Consider the following 25,797-nt stretch of genomic DNA (forward strand, 5'->3'; position numbering starts at 1 on the left):
ACAGAGGTTAACTTTAACCTCATCTTGGATACCAAATAAGTTTGTTTAATAACAAGAAGCCATTCTAATCACCCTTAGCAACTGAAGCTTACCCACAACTAACCAGCTTTAGCTCTACTGGTAAAAAGAAATTAGGTTTAATATTAAATAACCTTTCTAACAAAAGTAGCTTTAAGTAACTAAGGCTTATCAATAAATGACCAGCTATAACAAAGAGGATAAGTCTACTTAATATCAATAACCTTGATGACAATAAAATAACCTCAGGTAGGTGAGACTGAATGACATGAAGAACTGTTTTAGCTGACAACAGTATTGAGTACTAATGACTTTCATGATGTTGACAAGAAATAATGTAAAATTAAAAGCAACTCTATGATGCTAATTTAAGCAGCTAAATATCTGTGATGTCACTATTATCAACAATTACATCTTCTACTCAATCTAAATTCACTTCTGAAGAAAACTGAATCTTTGCAAAGTATTCAGGATGTTGAGTTCCTCTTTAATAACCACATGACAAAATGATCTGTATTGGTTAGTTGAAACAATCTTATATGGTAACTAGCTTAAGTTGTATACTTATTAAATTTACAGTATAAAATATAAACATCAATCAGAACTCATTAAGAAGTTAACACGTCATTTCAAGAACACTTTGTTCCATTAAATATAAAAAATTACACTAGAGTAAACTAAGAAGTTAACTTGACATTTAAAATACTATGTTCCATTAAATAATAGGTTTACAGAAAGTTACAATATATATTCTTCAAATATTTTATATTTCATAGTTAAAAGTAACAAATTAAATCAAAGAAACATTTATTTACCTGTATGTGCTAAACTTGTCACTTGTTTCGTTAACTGTAGTGCTTGCTGAATGGTCCGTAAAGCTGAAAAAAATTAAAACATATTCATGACCATTTTTCCTGATAGATCCACTTTGAGCTAATATTTTATACCCCACCTATTTAGTGAAACACAAGAAATTATCATTCAGTTCATTATTTACAATAAAAAGGTTGATTTACAACTAACAACTAAGATGCAGTAAATACGTGTATCATCCAACAACCTGAGTTAACATAAGGAGGAATTCCAGAAGTTAGCTGTTTAAAAAACATAATCTTAATGACTAGGCTGAATAGTATTAATGGTGATATTCAATATTTTTCTTCTCAACTGCATTTTTATTACATGAGAAGTCAAAATTACAAGGAGAATAAATTTAATATTCTAGCAATAAAACTTTATTTTAATGAAATTCACCAAAGATCTCAGGTATCAAATCTAGTTTATTGATATTATTAATATAAAAACAAATTAATCAGTGAGAATAATGATAACTATTCACTCTTCAATGTTTTAAAACAAAACAGGAAATTCTGTGGGAATTATTTATCATAACAATTAGAAAAGAAAACCTTTTTTTGTGTGTGTGTGAAAAACCAAAAAAGACAATGACAAAAATCATATTTGCAGGACTGGTGAAAGCATTGAGCATTTGACAAGAGTGGCAAAATAGGTGTATGAACTATGAAACAACACAAATTTTGTGGGCAAAAAAATATACTGCCCATGCAGTATTAATGTCAGTTTAATTTTGGATTTTAAAATTACTCTAAGTTAGTTACAGCATTCTAATGAATGTATCAGAATATTATTATTTCTTTAACAATTCTATTACGGCATCAAAATGAAAGTCTTAATTTTCAGTTTTATCTTAGGGGCAATACCCTATGACCCTTACAGGGGGCACATGTTGAAGGTTTGCCAAGGGCACAAAATACCCTTTAACTGGCCATGGACATTTGCCATATATACAAAAAATAAATTAGTTTCTTTTAAACTATTTTTAACATATATGTCTAACAGAAAGTTTAATAAAAATCTGTTCTACACTTGACTTACTGTCAGTAATGTCACTCTTTAAAAATCAAACCAACTCTAAAAATAAACACTGGACATGACCAAGATATGAATGTTTCTGGTATCAGCAATAAGACTAAAACCCAAATTTTTGGAAAACCTCTATTTAAACTTGAGTTATTTGTCTACTGAGATAACAATAAATTGTAAAAAAATACAACAACATGTGATTATGACCTAGTAGATTCAAGCTTAAATATTTCATTAAATTTTCATATATATACACACACACACACACACACATATATATATATATATACATTTCAATGAATTGACTGACCACATGACCACCTTATACTTGTTTAAAGTCTTCAGTTTTGATACCACTAACTTTTAACAAACTACACATATCTTCACAAAATTTAGTACATATTAAGTAAACAGCTCTCTCACATACAAAAAAATCAGAGGTTTAGTGAAGGATTTTAATAAAAAAAAGAGATTTGTCCATGAATAATTATATTTAGTTATCTTTTTCACTAGTATGAGTGCAAAGTGATTTTCATGATGAGATTAAAAATACTTTTCTTCATCTCACAAATCCCAAATTTCCTTTGCATAATCCTCAAAATGTCCTAAACACAGTTCAAGTGTTTGTTTTTGGTAAAATATATTTTTTTCTGGTATTTTCTTCAACCTATCTCCATATAAGGTTGACCAATTTGATTGACTTTGTAACACAAAAACAAAATTAAAGTAAATCATAGTTTCCCTTTTTTCTTTCTAAAATTACTTCAAACTGTAACACAAAACTACAATAATTTATCTTAAATAACTTTAGACTCATTACAGTATACATTTATTTAACTGTGTATACGTTGCACCATTATAAATTATAAGTCACTTGTTTAACATGGAACTCATGTTATGCTAAGCTTCTCTGAACTGCTCCTGTTTGTTTGTTTCAAAGTTCTTGCAAAGCTACACAAGGTCAACCTGCATTAGCCATTCCTAATTTAGCAGTGTAAGACTAGATGGAAGGTAGCTAGTCATCACCACCCACTGTTAACTCTTGAGCTACTCTTTTATAAATGAATAGTTGAATTGACTATCACATTATAACGCTTCTACGACCGAAAGGGCAAGCATGTTTGGTGCAACAGGGATTCGAACCCACAACCCTCAGATTTTGGGTGAGTATCCTAACCACCTGGCCATGCAAATGCCACATGTGCCTTGTAAAACATTTTTATTATATTATTTATTTCACCTAAACTGACTTTACCTAACCTAAGGAGATTCTATTTTTATATTTTAGTGCCTTTTGTAATAATAAAGTACTTATCTAGACCTTTGTTATTTTATTTTGAGTTTTGGTGAAACTTAACCCTAATGATAGTAGTATACTAAATAATGTTTATTTAATTAAATAATATGCCAAAGAACACAGAATAATAATATGCAAACACAGACAATGTCTCATAACAATTATAATTTTCTGGTTTTCTAACTATACAGCAAAAAGCATTACAAATTCATCCAGACTAGTTTTTATATTTCCTTTGGCAATGATACTTGTACTAAAAGAGAATGCAATAGTTGGATGTCAAAACAAGGATCTGATTTTCTATTTTATGACCCCATAACCAAACAAAATTGAAGGCTTCAAAAATTATGCTTTGTTTGAGCAATGACAATTCTGTAGTAGTAATTTATGTTAAATTTCATACTCATTGTAAGGGTGGTGAATAAATTATAAAAGAGGGAATACCTAGTGAAAATGTCACTTCTCAAACTGGGGTCAATTAAAGTGTTTGTTTTTATATTGCCCAATAAATTATGAATTTAAAACATACATATTGTTAAAGTATATATAATTAATTATGAATTCATGCTACAGCAATTGGTATAACATATACAAAAAAGAGTTTAATCAAATTTTTAAAGTAAACTGCTAAATGCCTTTATTTTAGTTCACAAACATTTATCTGTTTACTTTTTAATGTATAGGATACATAAGACTGCTACTGCATGTAAGGCTAAAAATACCACTCAAAAATCACAGCAAATGAAACAATCACACTTGAAATTAAAGAAACCAGTTTGAACATACTGTGCATTCTCTTCAGACAAGGTAAAACAGAAATGTATACACAAAACTGTCTAAATTAGTTTCTCTAATTTCAAAGTATTCTTATAGTTTGTTTCATGTAGTTGTTTTTTAAACTGCTTCACATGATATTGTGTTTTTTAAAAGGTCAAATACTATTTTAAAAATACTTATTTAGACCTTCATTTTTTGTTGTTGAATGTTAATGACACTTAACCCTACTTTTTTTTTTTAAATAGCAGTAGTAGTGAACTCAATTCTATTTAATTAAATAATGCATTTTAACAAAGGTCCTATACTTAAAAAAAATAATTAATTTAATATGAAAAACATATGACATCCAACACGAGAGATATTAAATTCTGAAGTGGTGTAGGTTTAGTGGAATGAAAAATCACAATTCAGCTAGCTTAACTATCCAAAGCTGATGTAAAACATTTCACTGGTGAGAACTTTAAAATTGTGTACAACTTGAAATTCACACCTTCTTGGGGAGAAAGCTCAGAAAGATCTGGTAACCCTTTGGTTCCCGCTAGTTGAGTGATTAGTTTCGGCAGATTGGCTAGTGTGACTTGGGACGGTGAAAGCAGCTGAGGTTGGGAAGGGGGTTGCATTCCTTGAGGCGTGTTTGGTGGCACTGCTTGTGAGCCAGTAAGATACTGGTTACTTGAAGACACAACAGGAATCTGGCTTCTATTGTAAAATCTATAATCATGATAACTACTAGTTGGTGTTCTGCTACTGTCAGGTGAGAGGTCAGTGTCCTGTGATTGTCCATCAGCTAAGAAAACAAACCAAGTTATTAACAACATGATTAACATTTAATGAAATAATTAAAAAAATGTAATAAATTAGTGAAATTAAGATATATTATAAAAAAATTATTGAAGCTGAAGGCCAACCATTTCATTAAGTAATATAAAGCTTCTGGAAAGAACACTATTATACAGTTCAAAACATTTTCATTAACAAGTGCATTAATTAACTGTTATTTAAGTTGTTTCTGAAACAATAACTTACTAATCTAATATTATTTTCCATCAAAACCTGTCAGGGACATGTCTAGAGTAAATGATATAAAATCCTTAAAGTTGCATGGTGGCATGAATTATAATGGCTAAAAACAGAAACAAAAATACAGCAATACAGTAAAATAACTTACATTTAAAGAATATTATGAAAAATATGGTTATCAAATTAAGATTAGAAATGAAAAAAGTTCATAATTTGGTCAAAGAAAACAAAATTATGTTATATAATTCAAGAAATATTTTCATCCTTAACCTGCTCAGTGCCGTAGACAAGATAATTTGTCCAAGCTGATCAGTGCCACAGATAAGTTAATACGTTCTCAATAATACCTAACTTCAATGCTAGATATCAGCACCATACATGCATTTGACCTACTTACAAATTCTTTCACTTTCGATCCAAAATGGCGCCACGAAAAAAGTTACAAAATGAAGAAGCATAAGAGTTGTATGGTAGCAGCTGAAATACTTGGCAGTCAACAGGTTAAATCATGTACATGAGAAGGGACAAGATATTAAACTCATAAGTGTCAGTGCACTTCTACACTGTTAGTACTCTTAACAGTAGTAACTACTAAATACATTAGCCTGCTGTGACTGACAGGCTGTTTTCACGGCAACAATATTTTCAGTTTTGCACTGTATCAGAAAATGATTATCATATGACCATCTTCAAATGCATCAAACCTCATGTTGGTGTCAAAATGTGCATAGTTCTTGGAAAAAATTAAACTCTTTTCCACTGGATTTCTTTGGTCAGTTGGAACACATAAAATAATGATTCTGTGAAAAACTTATCCCACACTACACAGTGTTTACATTACATCAGTCAACAAATGGGAAAGAAAGTCCACTGATAAACTGTTCTGAGGTTCTAATAATACTTTAGCTCTTACTATACCAGCTGTTATTTATGGAAAGTAATATTTCTACAATGAGAAATCATATCAAACACAATATATATATATATATACACACACAAAAAAAAAGTGACACAGAGCATGTAGCTTATCTAATAAGAAACTACACTTAATAGCCTTCAATTTCTATCAAAAATATGAAATCCTACAATTCCTTCTTATAAAACAGTTAACTTGAATTTATTCCACATTCAAATATTTTGCAATAATGTTGCTTAAGAAAGGCATTGCTTCAGATATCAAGGTTTCACATACATACTTTCAAAAGAAGATTACATAAATAAATAGACCTAAACAACTTCAAAAGGAAAATAAATCAAACACACACATACGTATATACATTACTGGAAATAATTATAGAAATGAAATGGTGATAAAGACACAGGAGTTTCAAACAATGGACAATTAGAAATAAAATGACAAATTTAAAATTAATACATTATACAGAAAACATAAGCTCCATATAAATGAACTGTACTATATGCTGGCATTTTGTAAAGCAGAACAGTACACCATGTTTTATCAATATACGACTATAATATAAGGCTCCAAATTTTCTGTATTACTCCCCAGAACTAAGCCAAGGTTGGCTGCTGCTTGACTTTTTCAAATTCCATATAAGCCCACACATCCTTAATAATATTCACATTAGGACTTCATATGTAAAGTCATGTTTGTGACTGTTCCATTAGTCTTCTTAACCTTCAGGTCCTACTCCACCATATTTACTGTATGCTTTGGACCAATGACTTGTTGGAAGATAAATACCCAAGGGAATAAAATGATGGATACGAATGTGTTTCAATACAGATGTTGTGTGTTGATCGTCATATTGTCCTTCTCTTGTTTCTACCATCAAATAAACTATTGCAAATTGTTTTCAAACCATATGAATTACAATTCATCCATAAAGACCACTATATTGCAGTTTTGTTAATCCTTCTATTTGAAGTCTGATGCTCAACTCAGCCGTTTGGTCTGATTATCACTCCTAAGTAGTAGTTTTTAAGCAAACTACACATCCTCTAAGCCTACTTGGTCTTGATGTGTATTTTACTGTCTTGGATCTGACATTCACACCTGTACTTACAACCAGATCAATGACAAAATCACATACTGGCCTGCTGCTTATCACACAAAAAACATACATTTTGAAGGTAACTTCATCATATCTAATCTTGTACACAACTCTTTGCTATACTTTTAGAAATTTTGATCAATAATGTACTAAAGAAGTCACAGCAGCAGTACACAGTTTCTAATAAACAAACCAATAACCAACCTATTCCTTATGTTCAAAGCTTAACACTATAAGCATAAAATCCCAGTTCCTGTAAAGTTAATATCTACCATAATTCTGAAATTATTAAATGCATCTGAATGACATTAGTAAACACTATAGATCTACTGTAAATAAAACAAATCATAATTTTTATTGGCATGTTACTACAAAAGATATGTCATGAATTTCCAAAGCCTTTACTTAGTCAGTCAGACTGAAGTAACGTTCAAAAATAAAACCTCAACTTATAACTTTGTATTTCACATATATAACCTTTGAAACATCTTAAATGACTGTTAAATATTTCCTTTGGTAAAACTGTACACTTTACCTCATTTTCTCTAACTGTAGTGAAACCTTAAATATAAAGCAAAATGAGGAGTTGAGAAATATGAAATAAAATCTATAAAACCCTTTTTAATTCTAAAATGACTACTACTGTAATGGACAGTTACAATTACATGTTCTAACAGACTTGGACTTGAATCATTTCACACCTTTAAATTCCATTATTTTATAGCAGGGAAGTTTTGATAAGACTATTTTTGTACTAAGCTGGTTGTTTACAAAATAACTAATGTTGCTTTCAAATATGAATTTTAAAACACAAGCAATATGTCAAGAACCAGGAGAGAACATCCTGCAACTACTAAAAATCAACTCACTTTTTAACTAAGCTATATAGAGGTGGAAAAAAATTCTCTAAGAGTGCACACAATTGATGTCAAACTGATCTATTCCAGCCACTGAAATAAGACAGTGGTACAAGGAATCTTGTGAAAAAAAAATCTTTTTCTGTTGGTTATAAAAACAGTCAATAGCAATGTCAGAGAAAATTATAAACACGTCTTGAAAGACACAGAAGTGAGAGAGAAAGTCATTTGGATTTGACAAACACAGTGACATCTCGCTAAAACAAAAAGATAGAAGGTTCGCATTTCATATTTTTACTTAGAAATATTTACGATATGTGTTTCTAACTAGTTGTACACACTGAAACCCATATAAGTGTAGAATGAAAATAAACATTAGGGAATTCAAGTATATACACAATAAGTTTTACCATTTCCTTTTGAAATTGAGAAATAAAAACTTTTGATAACAATTATAAACTATGTTTTTATACCAAGTTTATTCATGTGCACTGATGATAAAGTTGATTAATTAAAATCTGAATGCAACTCTGTGTCATCACATTTTGTTTAATTAAAATGTCCCATAAAACTACAGATGTCAGCCAAATTATAGTCACAAGCATAACTGATACTAAATCCAGAATCAAGTAGCTTTCAAGGAAAAAAAAAAAGGATATTTAAATTATGATTTAACCCACCTACATTTGCTATTCTAAGTTCTCCATGTTACCTTTTCTGTTGACTATTACATTTTCCTCTATATAATAAATGCAAATTTAGTCCTCAAGTAACCTGTTTATTATAGGATAAAAAATATCAAGTACTTTTGCTGCTCTTTGAATTGACTCTTTATTAATTGCTCATCATAAACTACTTGCCCTATTATTTTTCACACTGTTTATATATTTCTTCAGTTACTTTTTGGATAATATAACTTACTTTGTTAACTTCTGTCTTTAATAATAAAACTTTCTTTGTTAGCTTCTATCTTTAATAATATAACTTACTTGTTAGCTTCCACCTTTAATAATATAACTTACTTTGTTAACTTCTATCTTTAATAATATAACTTACTTTGTTAACTTCTATCTTTAATAATATAACTTACTTTGTTAGCTTCCACCTTTAATAATATAACTTACTTTGTTAACTTCTATCTTTAATAATATAACTTACTTTGTTAACTTCTATCTTTAATAATATAACTTACTTTGTTAGCTTCTATCTTTAATAATATAACTTACTTTGTTAGCTTCTATCTTTAATAATATAACTTACTTTGTTAGCTTCTATCTTTAATTATATAACTTACTTTGTTAGCTTCTATCTTTAGTAATATAACTTACTTTGTTAACTTCTATCTTTAATAATATAACTTACTTTGTTAACTTCTATCTTTAATAATATAACTATTTTAATAATATAACTTACTTTGTTAGCTTCTATCTTTAATAGTATAACTTACTTTGTTAGCTTCCACCTTTAATAATATAACTTACTTTGTTAGCTTCCACCTTTAATAGTATAACTTACCTTGTTAACTTCTATCTTTAATAATATAACTTACTTTGTTAGCTTCTATCTTTAATAATATAACTTACTTTGTTAACATCTATCTTTAATAATATAACTTTATTTGTTAGCTTCTATCTTTAATAACATAACTTACTTTGTTACCTTCTATCTTTAATTACATAACTTACTTTGTTAGCTTCTATCTTTAGTAATATAACTTACTTTGTTAACTTCTATCTTTAATAATATAACTTACTTTGTTAACTTCTATCTTTAATAGTATAACTTACTTTGTTAGCTTCCACCTTTAATAATATAACTTACTTTGTTAGCTTCCACCTTTAATAGTATAACTTACTTTGTTAGCATCTATCTTTAATAGTATAACTTACTTTGTTAGCTTCCACCTTTAATAATATAACTTACTTTGTTAACTTATCTTTAATAGTATAACTTACTTTGTTAGCTTCCACCTTTAATAATATAACTTACTTTGTTAGCTTCCACCTTTAATAGTATAACTTACTTTGTTAGCATCTATCTTTAATAGTATAACTTACTTTGTTAGCTTCCACCTTTAATAATAACTTACTTTGTTAGCTTCTATACATTCCTATTCCTTCATTAACTTTCTATTGTTCAAAATTTGTTTACTTAAATCTACTTTAATTGATGTTCTTAAGCCTTTCTACATTCACTTCTATATTACTTGTCTTAAGTTTGTTAGGAATTGTTTTTCACACAACAGTTCGAACTTGATTCTAAATATAGTGGTTGAAATAAGCCTACATGTCACAGCAGTTTAGATCCTCAAAACCTTCAGCTGAAAATAACCTTTAAGAGACACAAGTCACAGTATGTTTATTTTCTTAGGATTTCATATGACAGCTTTATGTTGCACAAGTAGATTATAAGTTGGGTTTATGGCTTAAAGAAGGAAAGCAGCTTGAAGCCATAGTTATGACCATGTAAGTATATTCTAAGTGTGGGTCCAGTGGTTTTTTTTTTATGTGCATTTTACTTGGCACAAACCATGGACATTCAGTGGAAATCAATTAACATCACTAAACCTTTAACAGAGTAGAAACAACTCCATAGAAAGGAAATCAGCAATTACTTAATGTTGCTATGCAAGTGTTAATCTTTCTACTTCCAATGGTTATTTCCAAAAACAACTGACAGACATCCAAAAATAAAAAATAAAAATGAAACTGGATTAAAACAACTAGCTAAACTTGTTAATGTGTACTATAATATATACCTTTCTAAGACAAGGAGTATGAGAATGGAAACAACTGGAACTGAGAATAAAAAAATGAATTTTTACATGTACGACTACAAGCACAGAAAATCAGGAATGATATTAGACAGAGTAGTGACTTAGTGACATGTGGATAGTGACTTAACAGTTTAAATTATTTATTTTTCTTACAATTGTTCATGGCAAATAATAAAAGTTAAGAACAGCAAAGTACAAAATAGAAGCCTTATAGCGATATTTATGTTTACATCAAGCTATTATACATAAAATTCAATAGCTACTGGTGCTGAACAAAAATCTAACATTAATATTACTTGTTACAAGAAATGTTCATGGATCTTGATTTCTTAAACATGCAATGACAAATTCTAAGGGGAAAAGACAAGTTGCAGAAAATTCAAATTCTTTAAAACATTTAGTGCAATAATTTTACAGAAAGCAATATCTCTATCTTAACATAAGATAATTACCTTCGGCAGTTTTCCGACCGTCTGTTTTGCGAACAGTCTCTCTCCTGTCATGACCTGGTGTTCTGTCTCCACCACGTGACTGAGATGGTTCATCTTTTTGTGAGCTTCGACTGGTGTTATGTTCAGTACCGAAACTACTTGATGAAGAGCTGCTGGGTTTGAGTGGTGATGGAGCAGTAGAAGATAAGTGGTCATGTGACCTAGAAACTTGATAATTACGTGCACTTCTTTCTCCACTGCTGCTACCACTGTTGGAATGTCTGTCAGTGGCTAATAATTTAATTAAAATTGTTATTACATCAGTAAAACATTATATAACTGGTCTATCTTTTCACTTCAGAAAACTGTATTTAACAAGTTTTACTTTTCAAGGTAATGGATAATAAAAACATTGTATTCTATAAGGGCAAGTAAAAAAATGATAGTGTGTGAGCATTTCAGTCAGTTTCAAAATGATTATTCAATGAAACAAGACTCATAATTTTATTAAGCACAGACCACTGCCTTATACTTCTAAGTTCATTTGTTATATTTATGGAATGTTTCAGCAAAAGAGAATCAACTTGCAAACTAACTGGTGTCAAAATCTGTTGAGTCACAAGAGCTAAACCTGAAATACACAAGTCCAGCATTTAAAACTACAAGTGTTTTTCTAACAGAGCAGAATATTGCTATTCAATTCCAGAAATTGACTTCAAAATAAATAGTATTATTTGAAATTTATTAAAAAACAAATGATTCAAACTTCATGTGAGTAAAAATTACTTTATTATTTATTAACAACTCTGAGCATATCAATATCACATTGTAAACTGATCACAGGTATTTAACAGTCCACATAAAATATCTTCATTATAGATTGTCTAGTGGTTCATGTACACATCACCATTAGCTCTCAAAGTTACTCAGACACAAACTATAGTCACAGGCTGCTGTTTTTAATGGAATATGAAATGCTTAATATTTTAATTAGAAAGTGGTCGAAACTGATCCACAATGGAAGTGTGAAACTACACATACCAGAATATACTAAGAACACCTTCAGGAAATTTGGTAAGCTTTAATTAAATACTGAAAGTCTGTTGTACATAAGATAAACATATTTATTTCATTAAATATTTCTACTGAAGATTTATCCATGAATTTACAAAGCTTATACTGAGACAGAGTAAAAGGCGATTTCCTTGCCAAGGGCAAAAATACTTTTAATGTTTTTCATATTTAATTTGCATACCCTTTAAAACCCTTTGAATGACTTGTAATTTATATTTTCTCTACCCTGACACTAACAGTAGAAAAGTTAAATGAACTTAAGAGTTGAAAACTTTGAAATAACATAAACAGTATCTTTTAAATTCTTTCAATAAATCTTTATCTCAGAACGGCTGGAATAGGTATTGACACTTTTATTAATGAGAGAACAATGTTTCAACCTTTCTTGGTCATCTTCAGGTTAAGAAATCATTTTGCATGATTTTCATTTTTCTTATATTAACAATTTCATTTTTAACCTTTTCCATTTTCCTTTAATCTTATGGTTTATTGTCTGTACTTTGAACCACCATCATCCTCCATCTAAAGCAACAAATCGCAGTGCGAATCCATAAGTCCTCTGTCATAAACATCATAAATACTGGTATTTTCCAGTAAGCCTCACTTGTTTTAACTCAGTTTTCATTCAAGTAAAAATTCAGGTAGGTTTAAAATATTTGTTTCAGAATGCAAAACATATATTAGATACTAGAGCACAATCCTCCAAAACTATTAAAACTTAAGTTTCTAACAAAACCAAAAGTAAATCCAAAAACTTCTTCAAGTAATCAGAACAAAGAACAATGATCACCAAAACTAAATATTAATGCTAATGAATGATTTATACAGAAAATCTAAACAATGATTCTTTTTATTAGTTATAAGTATGTCCATCAGCTTTGTAAGAAGTTCTACCACAGTTCTGCATGAAACAAAAAGTAAAGTATTATAATAAATACTGTAAGAATGAACTGAACAAAATATGTTTTATCTTTTACCTGAACATAAAGAAACCCAAATGAGGTAAGAAGTTCAAGTTTTAGTGCTCATAATTAGGCTTAACTTTTTGGACACACTGAAAACCTTATAAAGAAAAAAATTCAGAGGGGATATTACTTTTACACAGAGAAATGGGCATTGAGAATTTGTTTACATTTCCTATTGAAATTAAGAAATAAAACTCACACTATACAAACATCTAAATTTAAATAAAGAGTGTATGCTATTATTATACAAAAGATATAAGAATGCATCTTTACATGCTATCCCAAAATAAAAGTAAAAATAATTGCATTTGATAATAGATGTATGGGGTTGGTGCAAAGTGAACCAATCCTGTACTGAAGAAATGTTCATAGTATGCATTACTACTCTTTTTAACAACAAATATGCGAGTTAGAACACCAAATATTAACATGCAGCAACAAAAAAAAGTGTGTTAAAATAATTCCTTTACTTGATCAAGGTACTCTCCCTGATAGAAATAATGAAACAGTAAACCATATAATTCCAAAACTATCATCCGAACAAGCCAGTATGATACAGAAATCAGTAAATTAAAATATTCTCTTTCTATTGGTTATAAATAATTCAATAACAAATGTCAAAGAAATTAACATGTTTTGAAAGACAGGATGTGACAGGATTCCATGACACATAGGTTTGACTTTTTAATTTATACCTCAGCAAAGCCAATGGATTAGAGATATAAATTTAAAATTGAGCAATAAAATTCAATACTTGTGATTTGAACTAAACTCAGGATACCACAATGGTGTTGGAAAAACATCTAGAATGAGCAAACTGGAGAGAAGTATCATACTAATATCAAAATTAAAATTATAAACTACCTTCATGTCATGTTTGTTGACAAACATTGATGGTAAAGCTGTTTAACTAAACATTGAACGTAACTGTAACAGATCATGACATAGGGTTAATAGTCACTAATTGTACTAAAATTATTCATTACACATTTCTGTTCATTAATTCTTTCTAAGTGTGAAAGGTATTCTGGAAATATCAAGATTTTCAACTGAAAATAGCGCACCAAACTGCCTTAAATCTAGTGCACACTCAATAAACAATAATTCAGCCTTAAACAAATTTGAATAGCTTGACTTTAGTATTTCTCTTCTTAATCTGTAAAATTTACAAATTATATAAGTAGACAATGTAATAAAAACAATAAAATACCTCCTTTCTTTGTCTAAGAAATTTAATTTTTTGTTGTTGATCAAAAAATTCCATTTTATATATCTGGTCTGTTTGTTTAGAATTATGCTAAAGCTACACAATGGGTTATCTGTACTCTGCCTGCCACAAGTATCAAAACCCAGTTTTGAGCAGCGTGAGTCTGCAGACACGCCACCATGCCAGTCGGGACTTATATAGTTGGTCAATTTCAATTGGACTGATATTAATTAATGTATTTTGTATGAAGCTCTTTTTAAACAACACTTCTAGCTGTAAGTTACAGAAAAATATAACAAAACTAACAAAGATTTGTTGGCAATTAAAACCTCGCCTTTAAAAATAGCATTATTGTTACCCTTGCTAATAAATATCATGACTCTTAACAACATTCCTGATCAAGAACTGTATTAAAGAAATGTAGTTTGTTTTCAACAAACAACAGATTATTTCATTTGTGTGTATTGTTTGAATACAGTAAGCTTAATAACAATATTCAGTGAACAAAGATTTGAATCCTCAGAATATTTCATGGTCAACAACTACAACTGTTAAACCAAGTACCTAACATTTTGTCATAGAAGTATGGAAGCAGTTACAAAATATAAAACTATATTTGTGAAAATATAATACTAAATATAGGAACTTTGTTTTTCCACTTTTCATTGCAAAATACACAAAGCAAACATTACAGAATAATAAAATACCACTAATAAAATACATGAGTTTCTAAGAAGAATTCCATTTACTGTTTTTACCTATGACATCTGGATAGTATTCACCAGTCATGATAGGGTTAAAGTCTCAAACACAAATCAATACTTACACCTACTTCCCGAGGCCAAGGTTTGTCTATCCATCAATCTGTCCTTTGTTCTATTGGTGTCACTTGAGGACTTATAAGCAACTTGCTTCCTATAGAAAAAATAAATAAATGGTTTTTGCTGATTTTAACATAACACTAATAACTATTATTGTATTAACAAATAGACAGGAGTATGATAATTCATCATGACTGTAATAGAAAAGCATATTTAAATAGTATTCATAAAAAACTGTACATTCAGCTAGTTTACACACATTACATTTTCAATATACAAGAAATAAAACAACAGTCTGGAAGATGGAAAAAAGGAAAAGGATTTCACAATGGGCAAAAATAAAAGGAAATGATCTTTCATTGTTAGTACATAAAATATGAAGTTACACATGTCTACACTCAAGACAAATAACATGAAAAGAAGAAACTGGTGTAAATTTAACTTTAGTTATAGTTTAAACCTGCTGTAAAGTCATCAGGTAACTAAACCATTAAAATATAGAAACAGACATATGTAGAACAGTATGAGTTAAAAACATGGGCAAAGTTAGTTATGCTTTATACTGATAGTGTAAGACTATTAATTTATTAATTAACCTGCCATACTTAAAATAAAATGCTTCAATGACAGTACATTACTTGTTATTTACCCAATTATCTATGTTACATTTAATTGTATAATTTATAATTTCTGTTTCCATATATACTAATTAAATATTTTTCTTAAGTAATTTTGGTTATTATCTGCTAATCAAGTAACATGTTGAAATGCACTGTAACATACGTTTGTGCTCCACTATAGTAACAACAATTTTTCAGGACTTTAACAATTTCATTAACACTTCTTGAGATTTATACCAGTTACTAAGTGAAAATAAAACAGTTCAAGATACATTTTGGGGCAAGAAAAAAATTCATTTTACTTTTTATTTTTCAGGATGCTTATTTAGCTAATTATAATTTTGTTTAGATCCAATTCAAGACTACATTTGTACTTCCATTTACGTGAAAGTACTTAAAACTATTATTTTATGTTTTTAAATTCCACCATCAGTTCTTTACAGCTTAAAACTTCAGTATACTTAAAGTGCCCAACAATCAATAATCCTGAGAACCAGATTATCCACTGTAACATAGGAAAACAAACTATTAAAAACAATTATAAGTTTTAATCAGTGATGTCGTGAAAACCCACTTGTAGAGAAATATATATGCAAAGATGGCTCGTTTGGGTTGAGAAAATATTTTACGTAGAAGAGCGAACAACGTTTCGACCTTCTTCGGTCATCGTCAGGTTCACAAAGAAAGAGGTTACTGACCGGAAGCTGACCACATGTTTGGAAGGGGTTGTGTTACTGTGTGCCAAAATGTAGAGGGCAGTGTTAGATGTTTGAACATATAATTTTATTTTATTATATTAATATAGGTATAAAGGCATTCCTTTATATTGGTTTATTTTGGGTTTAAGTTGTTGTATAAGTAAGGATTCTTTAATTTTGCATTTGTTTATGTTTGTTTCTTTATTTAGTATTTGAGTGTTTTCTATGGTTATGTTGTGTTTATTTGACTTGCAGTGTTCGAAAACGTGTGAAGGTGACTTTTTATGTTCTTGAAATCTGGTTTCCATTTTTCTACTTGTTTCTCCAATATAGAAGTCGTGGCAGTTATAACATTGTATTTTATAAATAATGTTGGTGTGGTGTTTGTCAGTGTAGTTTTTACATAGTATAGACCTCAGTTTTGTGCCTGGTTTTTGAATAAATTTGGTATTAATTGGAATGTCATATTTTGTTACTAGTTTTTGCCAAATGTTGGTTATTTGTCTGCTGATGTCGGGAATATATGGTATGCAGCAGTATATGGTTTCGTAATTTTTTGATTCGTGAGATATATTCACTTTTGTTGGTTGATTTTGCTTTCTGAAATAAGTTTTGGTGTACTTTATTTTAATAACAAATTTGAAAAAATAGGTAATTTGAAGATAGCTCTTTTGCTCTTTCTACTATTGAGAAAAACTTTCTTTTACAAGGTTGTTTGAAACACTATATTCTTTGAATCAAGACAAAATTACACACATTTACTGACAATATAAATATAAATATGGATCTTACAAGATTACTTACACAACACACACAAGGGGTTCAGTGTATTATAATGATTTTATATATGCATATCAACAAGTTACATAACAGCACAGTTAACAAAGTTGTGGTTGTTCAACCACATAAATAAAAACTACACTTCAATTTTTTTCTGTTAATCATTATAAGTGGGGTAATGCCACCAAAAGCTGACTGCTTTTCGAGAGGGCACGTAATAACCTTTTTGCATGCAAAATACCTTTTGTATTTATAGGTATAAGAAAACAAAGGAATATAGATTTAAAGTGGAACCCACTAACCACTCCAGAAAGGGATCTGCAACAAATCCTACATCAACTGTAAGCAAAATGCAGAATATTTTAGCAAGTGAGAATTCACAAATACAAAGGTCAGTGGCAAAAGCCATCCACATACCACAGGCTATATTAGGCAACATAATCAAAAAGGATCAGTGTCTGGAAGCAAAGTCAACAGGTTTCTAGTCAACCAAAACAAGATTTCCAGCCATACCTTCTTTTCACTCTTGGCATACTTCAAACGTATGTACAATAAACACAAAGTGTTTATGCTATTCCTAACAAAATAAATATAAACAAGTTGCCAGACACAATAATTCTGGAGTTCTGTGTGATTGTACTATTGAAATGGACACTGGACAACCATTGTTTTCATACACTAGATGGATTATGGAAAGGTGTCAGAGAAGTATGGTGAGCTTTGAATTCAAGTCTTATGACAGAGCCTTTTGTGATAAATACTATGCTGCAGAGCTAGTGTAAAGATGCATGATCACCAGATAAAGCACAATTAGATACGGTGACATGGACTTCAACAATGCAGTGGTACTCCAAATTCATCTTAACATTTTCACTAAGGGCATTTATTTCTGCAGATATCACCTCTAAACAAAGTACAAAATTTAATGTAAATTACTCATTATAATATTTTCATCACTCAGACAAAGTATACAGCCATTTGATTAGACAGCCATAAGAGAGAAAATCAGATCTCTCTTGCCACACCTCCACCTGTCACATTCTTTCTTTCAGAAATCACCAAGAGTTCTGTATGATATTTGTTACTATCTCAATGAAAATCCAAGGTTTTAGCTTATCAAATGGCATAATATATTACACTGTTTCCTATAGAGAGAACTGTTTATTTCCAGTTCAAACTATATTCCCAAATAAAATACACTGATGGGTTTAGATGAATTTCTATTACCTCTTGTGGCATAGTTAGAAAAAATACAATAGTTACGGGACATTGCTTCATGCATGTTATTGTACCCTGTTCTTTGTTGTACTGATTAATATATTAAAAAAAATTTAGTGCAACAGTACTATTAGTATATAAAAAAGGCACAGTTCAAACAGCAGTAAAACAAAATTTACATATAAATAAATGTATACTGTCATTAATTTAAAGCTGTGCAGGATAATGTGTATATTTATTAATTTGTTTGTGTGTACTTGATTACAAGATTGATCAAATTGACAAACCTTGTATAAAATCAGAGCAGATAAAATAAAATAAAAATATAAAAGTTTTATTAGATGTAAAAAACGTTTGAAATTTGTTTAGGAGGTTTTTGAAATTATGAAAATGAAACATGAGATGTTTTAGATGAGTAAAGTATTTTTATTATCAAAATAATCATTTTGGACTCAGAGCAGTCAACACTAACTTGATATACATACATGAAAATATTTTGGTAGAAGTCCTTCATTAAACAATTCTTGTCTAGAAATGACTAGCTCTGTCAACCAAGGTATCTGTTACTATGCATGACAGAAAGTTTTATTGCCTTTCATTCAAAAGTTTATCAAATTAATTTTTGTTTACATCAAACCAATTAATATAACATAAACTCTTAGTTAACAATTCACATTTTAAGAGTATACAAATTTTACGTTTGAATTTTACAAGGAAATATTAAACCAATTCCTGAATTTTCTGTAGTTTGAAATATGACATTTTCTTTAGGCATCTCATGTTCTCTATTTTTTCCACCACCTCTTGAAAAAGTAAAATAAAACAAAAGTATATCATGCACCATAAAACTTGGAAAATGGGTTCCCCATAATTTGACAAAAGCCAACCTTAGAGCAAAACTAAACATTTGCACTTCTCTGCATTCTCATGAATGTAACTCACCTTTTTTGGACTGGAAATTAAAAATGGACATTTTATAAAAATGTTAAATGCTGCAGACATTGACTCAGCACAGGTAAACCAGCTAAAGCACAGCTCAAAATAGACCTCCACCCAAGGAAAGTCTGCTTAAGCATTTGGTGGGATATTGTTGGTGTGATCCACTTTGAGTTGCTGCTACTCAATGTAACAATTACATCAGACTTCTACTGTCAACAGTTAGAGCACTTGTATGTTGTAGTGGAAGAAAAGAGGCCTATTTTGATCAATCGTAAAGGTGTTGTGTTACACCAGGATAATACATGGTCCCATACAGCAAGGATCACATCTGAAAAGGTTGAAGAGCTAGACTGGGAAAACTTTCACATCTTCCTTATGCTCCAGATCTTGTTCCATCTGATTATCATCTATTCCAAAGTTTGCAGGACTATCTTCATGGAAAAGAGCTTGGAACACATGAAGATGTCAAAACTACCCTCTATACATTCTTTTCCTCTAAACCCCAAAAATCTTATACAAATGACAAATTGTTGGCAGGAAGTAATTATTAATAACAGAACATACATTATTGATTAATTGACATAAAAACATTTGAAATCATTTCCCTTTTTCTGAACCTAAGATTGGACATTACTCAAGGGATGACCTGATAAAATGTAAAAATATGGATTTTTTTAAGGTTAGTTAAGATTAGATTATGTAACATAAATTATAATATAATAAAAATGTTTCATGAGGCATTAGGCAAGCATGCAAGCAGCACATGGGTAATGTAATGTGAGCTGCATGTGCCTCAAGTGATTTACAACTTATAATGGCATAAACAGTAGTTATACACAGTTCAAAAATCAGTCAGAAGGGCAATAAAACAATAAAAGTGAATCATAAACATATGCATACTGTTCTGAACTTAAAGCTACTTTGCATAAAGAAATGTAGTTTCATGTTACAATTTGAAGATATTCTATAAAGTAAAAAAAGGGTAATTTATATTTTGATTTTTTTTGGTGGTTACAAGGTAAGTCCAGTTAACCACTCCAATTTTGAGTTAGGGTAGAGAAAAAAACAAATAAAATATAAAATTTTACTGAGAAACAAATGTTTGAAGTGTACTTAGGATGTTTTAGGACATGCACAAAGGAAATCTGAGATTTTCAAGAAGAGAAAAAGTATTTTTAATCTCAATATGATAATTACTCTTTGCACATGAAGTATTCAAAACAAATACTCAATATATTAATGGACAAACCTTTTAGTTTATTAAAAATACTTCATAACAATATTTTTTGTGTGAAAAACTGCCAACTTTTGTAAAGATATTCACACTATATTGCAAGTGAGAATTATTAAATCTATAACGACTTTAAATGAGAAGAAAGAGGTCCCACTGTCAAACTGACGAAGTCTATGCTCAAAGAGTTAATGTTTGTTTGTTTTAGAATTTCACATAAAGCTACTCAAAGGCTATCTGAGCTAGCAATTTCTAATTTAGCAGTGTAAGACTAGAGGGATGGCAGCTAGTCATCACCACCCACTGCAAACTCTTGGGCTACTCTTTTACCAACAAATAGTGGGATTTACCATCACATTATAATGCCCCCACAGCTGAAAGGGCGAGCATGTTTTGTGTGATGGGGATTCGAACCCACAACCCTCAGATTACGAGATAAGTGCCTTAACCACCTGGCTATGCTGGGTCAAAGAGTTAATGATTAGCAAAACTTGTAAAATTTCATGAAGATAGACAAAACATACAAGTTACAGTGCTGAATATGTAAAGGTCAATTTGAAATTCACAAAATCAGCAGATTTGACTGAGTCTTTAGCAAGAGAGTTAATGTAAATTACTCAGCATCTTTACATGTTAGTGAAAAAACTATTATAAAGTCAAAAACTAACTTTTCCCATTCACTCCATTCCTTGGGCTTCTCCCATTGTGAAACTTCTGTTCTGCAATTGTAATAATACTTCTTCCCTGAGGAGCTGATGTGTTCTGACCAGTCGCCAATTTGAAGCCTTCTTTCTTTTTCCTACCAGGAATGAAGAATAGAAAATGATGGTATGAAATATGTCTCAATATTTCAATTTGTAAAGGAGTAAATTACACATGCATGCAGATATATATAGATATACATATATATATTTTAGCAGATATGTTATAATTTCAAATATTTGTCATATATCATATATATGAAGGTAAGATGAGAGAAATACCATTTTTCATAAGAACTATATTCAAAATTTCATTGAAAACTATAAATCATTGTTTTCTACACACCAACAAACATTGCATTGAAAAAATAGAATAAGTAAACAAAAAAAGAAAAACAATTATCACACAATCCTATGGGCATGAGGATCACAAGTTTTGTATTTTTCTGTTTAGAATTACAGAAGAAACTTATAGACAGCCTAGCAAGTGCATACACAGTTTGCCAAACATAACTCTCAAGCAATGATGTTAAAATTTATAATTTCAAGTGATAGGTAACCTCTGTATTAATCCTCTCATTATTACGGTGAGTACCACCAGCAGAACCATCTGGTCTACGAGATGGGATTGAATTGGATGATGGTGGCATATGGTATGTTTTGTTTCCCGTACTGGAACTGCTTCCACTGCTTCTGCGATCTCTGAGTGCTGGGGATCTTGCAGAATCTGTGTACAAAAAAAATGGAAGTCATTAATCTTGATATACTTTTCACATACACAACATATTTAAATATATATATATATATACACACACATAAGTAAAGACAAATTCATAAACTTAACTGTTTACCTGATAGAGAATAACTTAGAAACTTATGTTGCTAGTTATTAGCTTTAATTTACTTACTGAACAAAATAAAAAATGAGTGGCATACTCATTTTGGTTTAACAGCACGAAAATATAATCATGTGCACGTGAAAGATACATTATCACCTAACTGGATTACGATAACATGTACACAACAAGAAAACTGAAACATCACTAAAAATAACTAACCTTACACTTGATTTTGTAAACACTAATGACACTGAAACTTAATGCCAAAAACAAATATTAATTTGTAAAATGATTAACTTCTCCTAACTAGTTGATATTAACTTAAAAAAAAGAAAAGAAAAAGCTTCACAGAAACTCAGAGACACAACTTTCATATGACAAACTAAGAAACACAACTTTCATATGACAAACTAAGAGACACAACTTTCATATGACAAACTTTTGATTACTAAACATATTGTAAAGTTTTATGAAAGAACACAATTATTTTTAATAATCATTTTTAAATAAAATATTTCTAACTGCATTTAAAATATCAATTAAAAATGCTTGTGAAATAAAGTTAATCTCTCAAAAATACTGTTCCAGTATTGGTATAGTAGATCTGTGAAGACACAAGCAATCACAAATTTAAAATGTTTAAGTATAACATTATTTAAAGTCCTAATTAAACTTCTAAACATTTATACCCCCCAAAATGTAAACACTAAAGCTATTTTTAACAAAATAATATGGATTTAAAGATTTTTTAAAACAAAAACAGCAGAAGACTTAAACTGCAATCAACAGGCTCAACACGAACACCAAACAAACCAAGTACAGTCAATTATCTTTACTGCAAAGCCAAGCATATTAAAACACATAACAGGCACTGAGTAGTTTATCCATTGACAAAACAGCATTGGCTAAAGCCCAAGAAACAAAATAAACTAGAAACCAATCAAAGAAAAATATTATGTTGAGGTTTTCAAGATACTACATTTTTCAATATGAAGAATGATATAAATATGTCATCTTAATTCACTGAAATAACAATAGTTATTTGAATATTTAAAACCAATTTATTTGAAGGCTACATATCATACTTGAAAATTATTAGAAATTTGCACAAACATTTCTCACTTAACAGCTGTACTTACTAAGATATTGTATAAAGCAGTGATATAACACTATGGTTGTAGTCTTAAAAATAAACACTGCTACTGTACAATCTGCACAGAATGCAACTATTAAGTGGAATAAAATAAAAATAATAATCAATTATACACAGTGCACCCTACACTTACTATGAAAATGTGCAAAAACACTTAATAACTAACTATACACACTAAACACAAAGTTACACATTTTAAACAAATATTTGACCAACTTCTTTCTACGTGATCTCTTTCCTTAAGCCTGTGAGAATACGATTTGTTGAGATGATGAGGACTGTGTCGGTTGTCAAGACTACCACTTCTTCCACCAGGGGATTCATGCATCTTATTGTTGTAGTGTTCACTGTAGTTTGATTTTCCAATATAACTTTCAGTGTTCTAGCAGAAAATAAAAAACACAATAACCTTTCCCATAAATATTACAAAGAATGAAATGAAATTTAAAAGAGGCTATTTTGGTTTTCTTCACCAAACTCTGGTTAAAAAAGATGTCAACATATTTTCTCATACAAGAATTTTCTGTGAAGACACCAGTAAGTCTTATGATGTTTCTTTCAGTACCAAGAATAAAGAATTAGAATCAATACTACAAATGTGACTGGTAGCATCTTGTTATGATATAATGCCAAATACCAAATATATGGTAAATTAATTTGGCCAAATAGGCAACATACTTACTTAAATAGTTTCATAAGTTTCAAGGATAATGGGAAATATGACACACACACACACACACAAATAAATATATATACATATATACACTACATGGCCAAAAGTATGTGGATACCCCTGCTATCAAGTGCATAAAATCAAGCACACAGTCACGACATCTCCACAGACAAACACTAGCAGTAGAATGGGTCATACTGAAGAGCTCAGTGACTTTCAACATGGCACTATCATAGGATGCCAGCTTTCCAACAAGTCAGTTCATCAAATTTGTCCTGCTAGAGGTGTCCCGGTCAACTGTAAGTGCTGTTATTGTAAAATGGGAATGTCTAGGAGCAACAACAGCTCAGCCACAAAGTGGTAGGTCACACAAGCTCATGGAACAGGACTGCATGAGTGCTGAAGTACATAAAAATCATCTGTCCATGGTTGCAACATTGACTACCGAGTTCCAAACTGCCTTTGAAAGCAATGTCTGCACAAGAACTGTTCATCAGGAGCTTCATGAAATGGGTTTCCATGTATGAGCAGCTGCACACAAGCCTAGGATCACCATGCACAATGCCAAGCATCAGTTGGAGTGGTATAGAGACTCTGGACTCTGGAGCAGTGGACACGTTCTCTGGAGTGATGAATCATGCTTCACTAACTATCAATCTGATGGACGAATCTGGGTTTGATGAATGCCAGGAGAATGCGACCTGCCTGAATGCATAGTGTCAAAAGTAAAGTTTTGTGAGGAGGAATAAAGATCTGGGGCTGTTTTTCATGTTTAGACTAGGATCTTTAGTTCCACTGAAGGGAAATCTTAATGCTATAGCATACAATTACATTCTAGAGAATTGTGTGCTTCCTACTTTGTGGCAATTGTTTGGGGAAGGCCCTTTTTTGTTTCAGCATGACAATGCTCCTGTGCACAAAGAAAGGTCCATAAAGACATAGTTTGCCAAGATTGGTGAGGAAAAACTTGACTGGCCTGCACAGAGCCCTGATCTCAACTTCACTGAATACCTATGGGATGAATTGGAGCCCCAAGTGTGAGCCAAGCCTTCTTGCCCGACCTCACTAATGCTCTTGTAGCTGAATAGGAAGGAATCCCCACAGCCATGTTCCAAAATCTAGTGAAAAGCCTTCCCAGAAGAGTGGAGGCTGTTATAACATCAAAAGAGAAGACACCAACTCCATACTAATGCCCATGGTTTTGGAATGAGATGTTCAGCAAGCACATATGGGTATAACGGTCTGGTGTCCACATACTTTTGGCCATGTGGTATATACATGTATATAAATATGAAAGCCTAACCTTATAAAGGCTATGTCCAATGTTTTAATAACTTCCACATTCACTAATAATTATGGACAGCTCAATGAAAAAAAAAGAAAGAAAAAGTCTTCACTGAAATTACTTTAAAATAATTTATAATAATTGAAAGTTTAAGCTGTGTAGTTTCTTTTATTTTCCCATGGTGGAAAAATGAAATCAACTAGTCTAAAACACAATTATTAGTTCAATACTTAAAGTGCTTCCAGCAGATTTTAAAGATACTGGATCTAATATTTAAGGTAAAGTTTTGGCCTCAAGTTTTGGAGTAATTACCAAAGAACCCGATCATTCAGCAGTATTAATAAAAAACAAAAATAAATGTGAGCATTAATGATGGATCATGCTAATGAATCAGTGTGAAATCAGCAAAATGATTGTGCTGGATAACCAACTATAATCAAGAGTTAAGGATGAATGAAGACACTCTAACAATGTTTTTATACTTTAGAGGTTTGTTTTCATCAACATTTAGCATTGTA

The 25,797-nt window shown here is 30.4% G+C and overlaps 1 protein-coding gene across 1 annotated transcript in view; it reads right to left on the reverse strand.

Annotated features, from left to right (window-relative positions):
- Positions 1 to 25,797, reverse strand: part of LOC143255993 (WW domain-containing adapter protein with coiled-coil-like) — a 52,748-nt gene that overhangs the window by 13,496 nt on the left and 13,455 nt on the right. The window contains exons 3-9 of the mRNA XM_076512510.1: positions 23,538 to 23,703; positions 21,890 to 22,056; positions 21,297 to 21,427; positions 15,148 to 15,236; positions 11,097 to 11,366; positions 4,467 to 4,763; positions 834 to 896 (exon numbers count right to left, since the gene is read on the reverse strand). Of these exons, the coding sequence (XP_076368625.1) occupies positions 834 to 896; positions 4,467 to 4,763; positions 11,097 to 11,366; positions 15,148 to 15,236; positions 21,297 to 21,427; positions 21,890 to 22,056; positions 23,538 to 23,703 (1,183 nt within the window). The remainder of the gene's footprint in view (positions 1 to 833; positions 897 to 4,466; positions 4,764 to 11,096; positions 11,367 to 15,147; positions 15,237 to 21,296; positions 21,428 to 21,889; positions 22,057 to 23,537; positions 23,704 to 25,797) is intronic.

This window comes from Tachypleus tridentatus, chromosome 7 (genome assembly GCF_004210375.1).
Source record: "Tachypleus tridentatus isolate NWPU-2018 chromosome 7, ASM421037v1, whole genome shotgun sequence".
Taxonomy (NCBI): domain Eukaryota; kingdom Metazoa; phylum Arthropoda; class Merostomata; order Xiphosura; family Limulidae; genus Tachypleus; species Tachypleus tridentatus.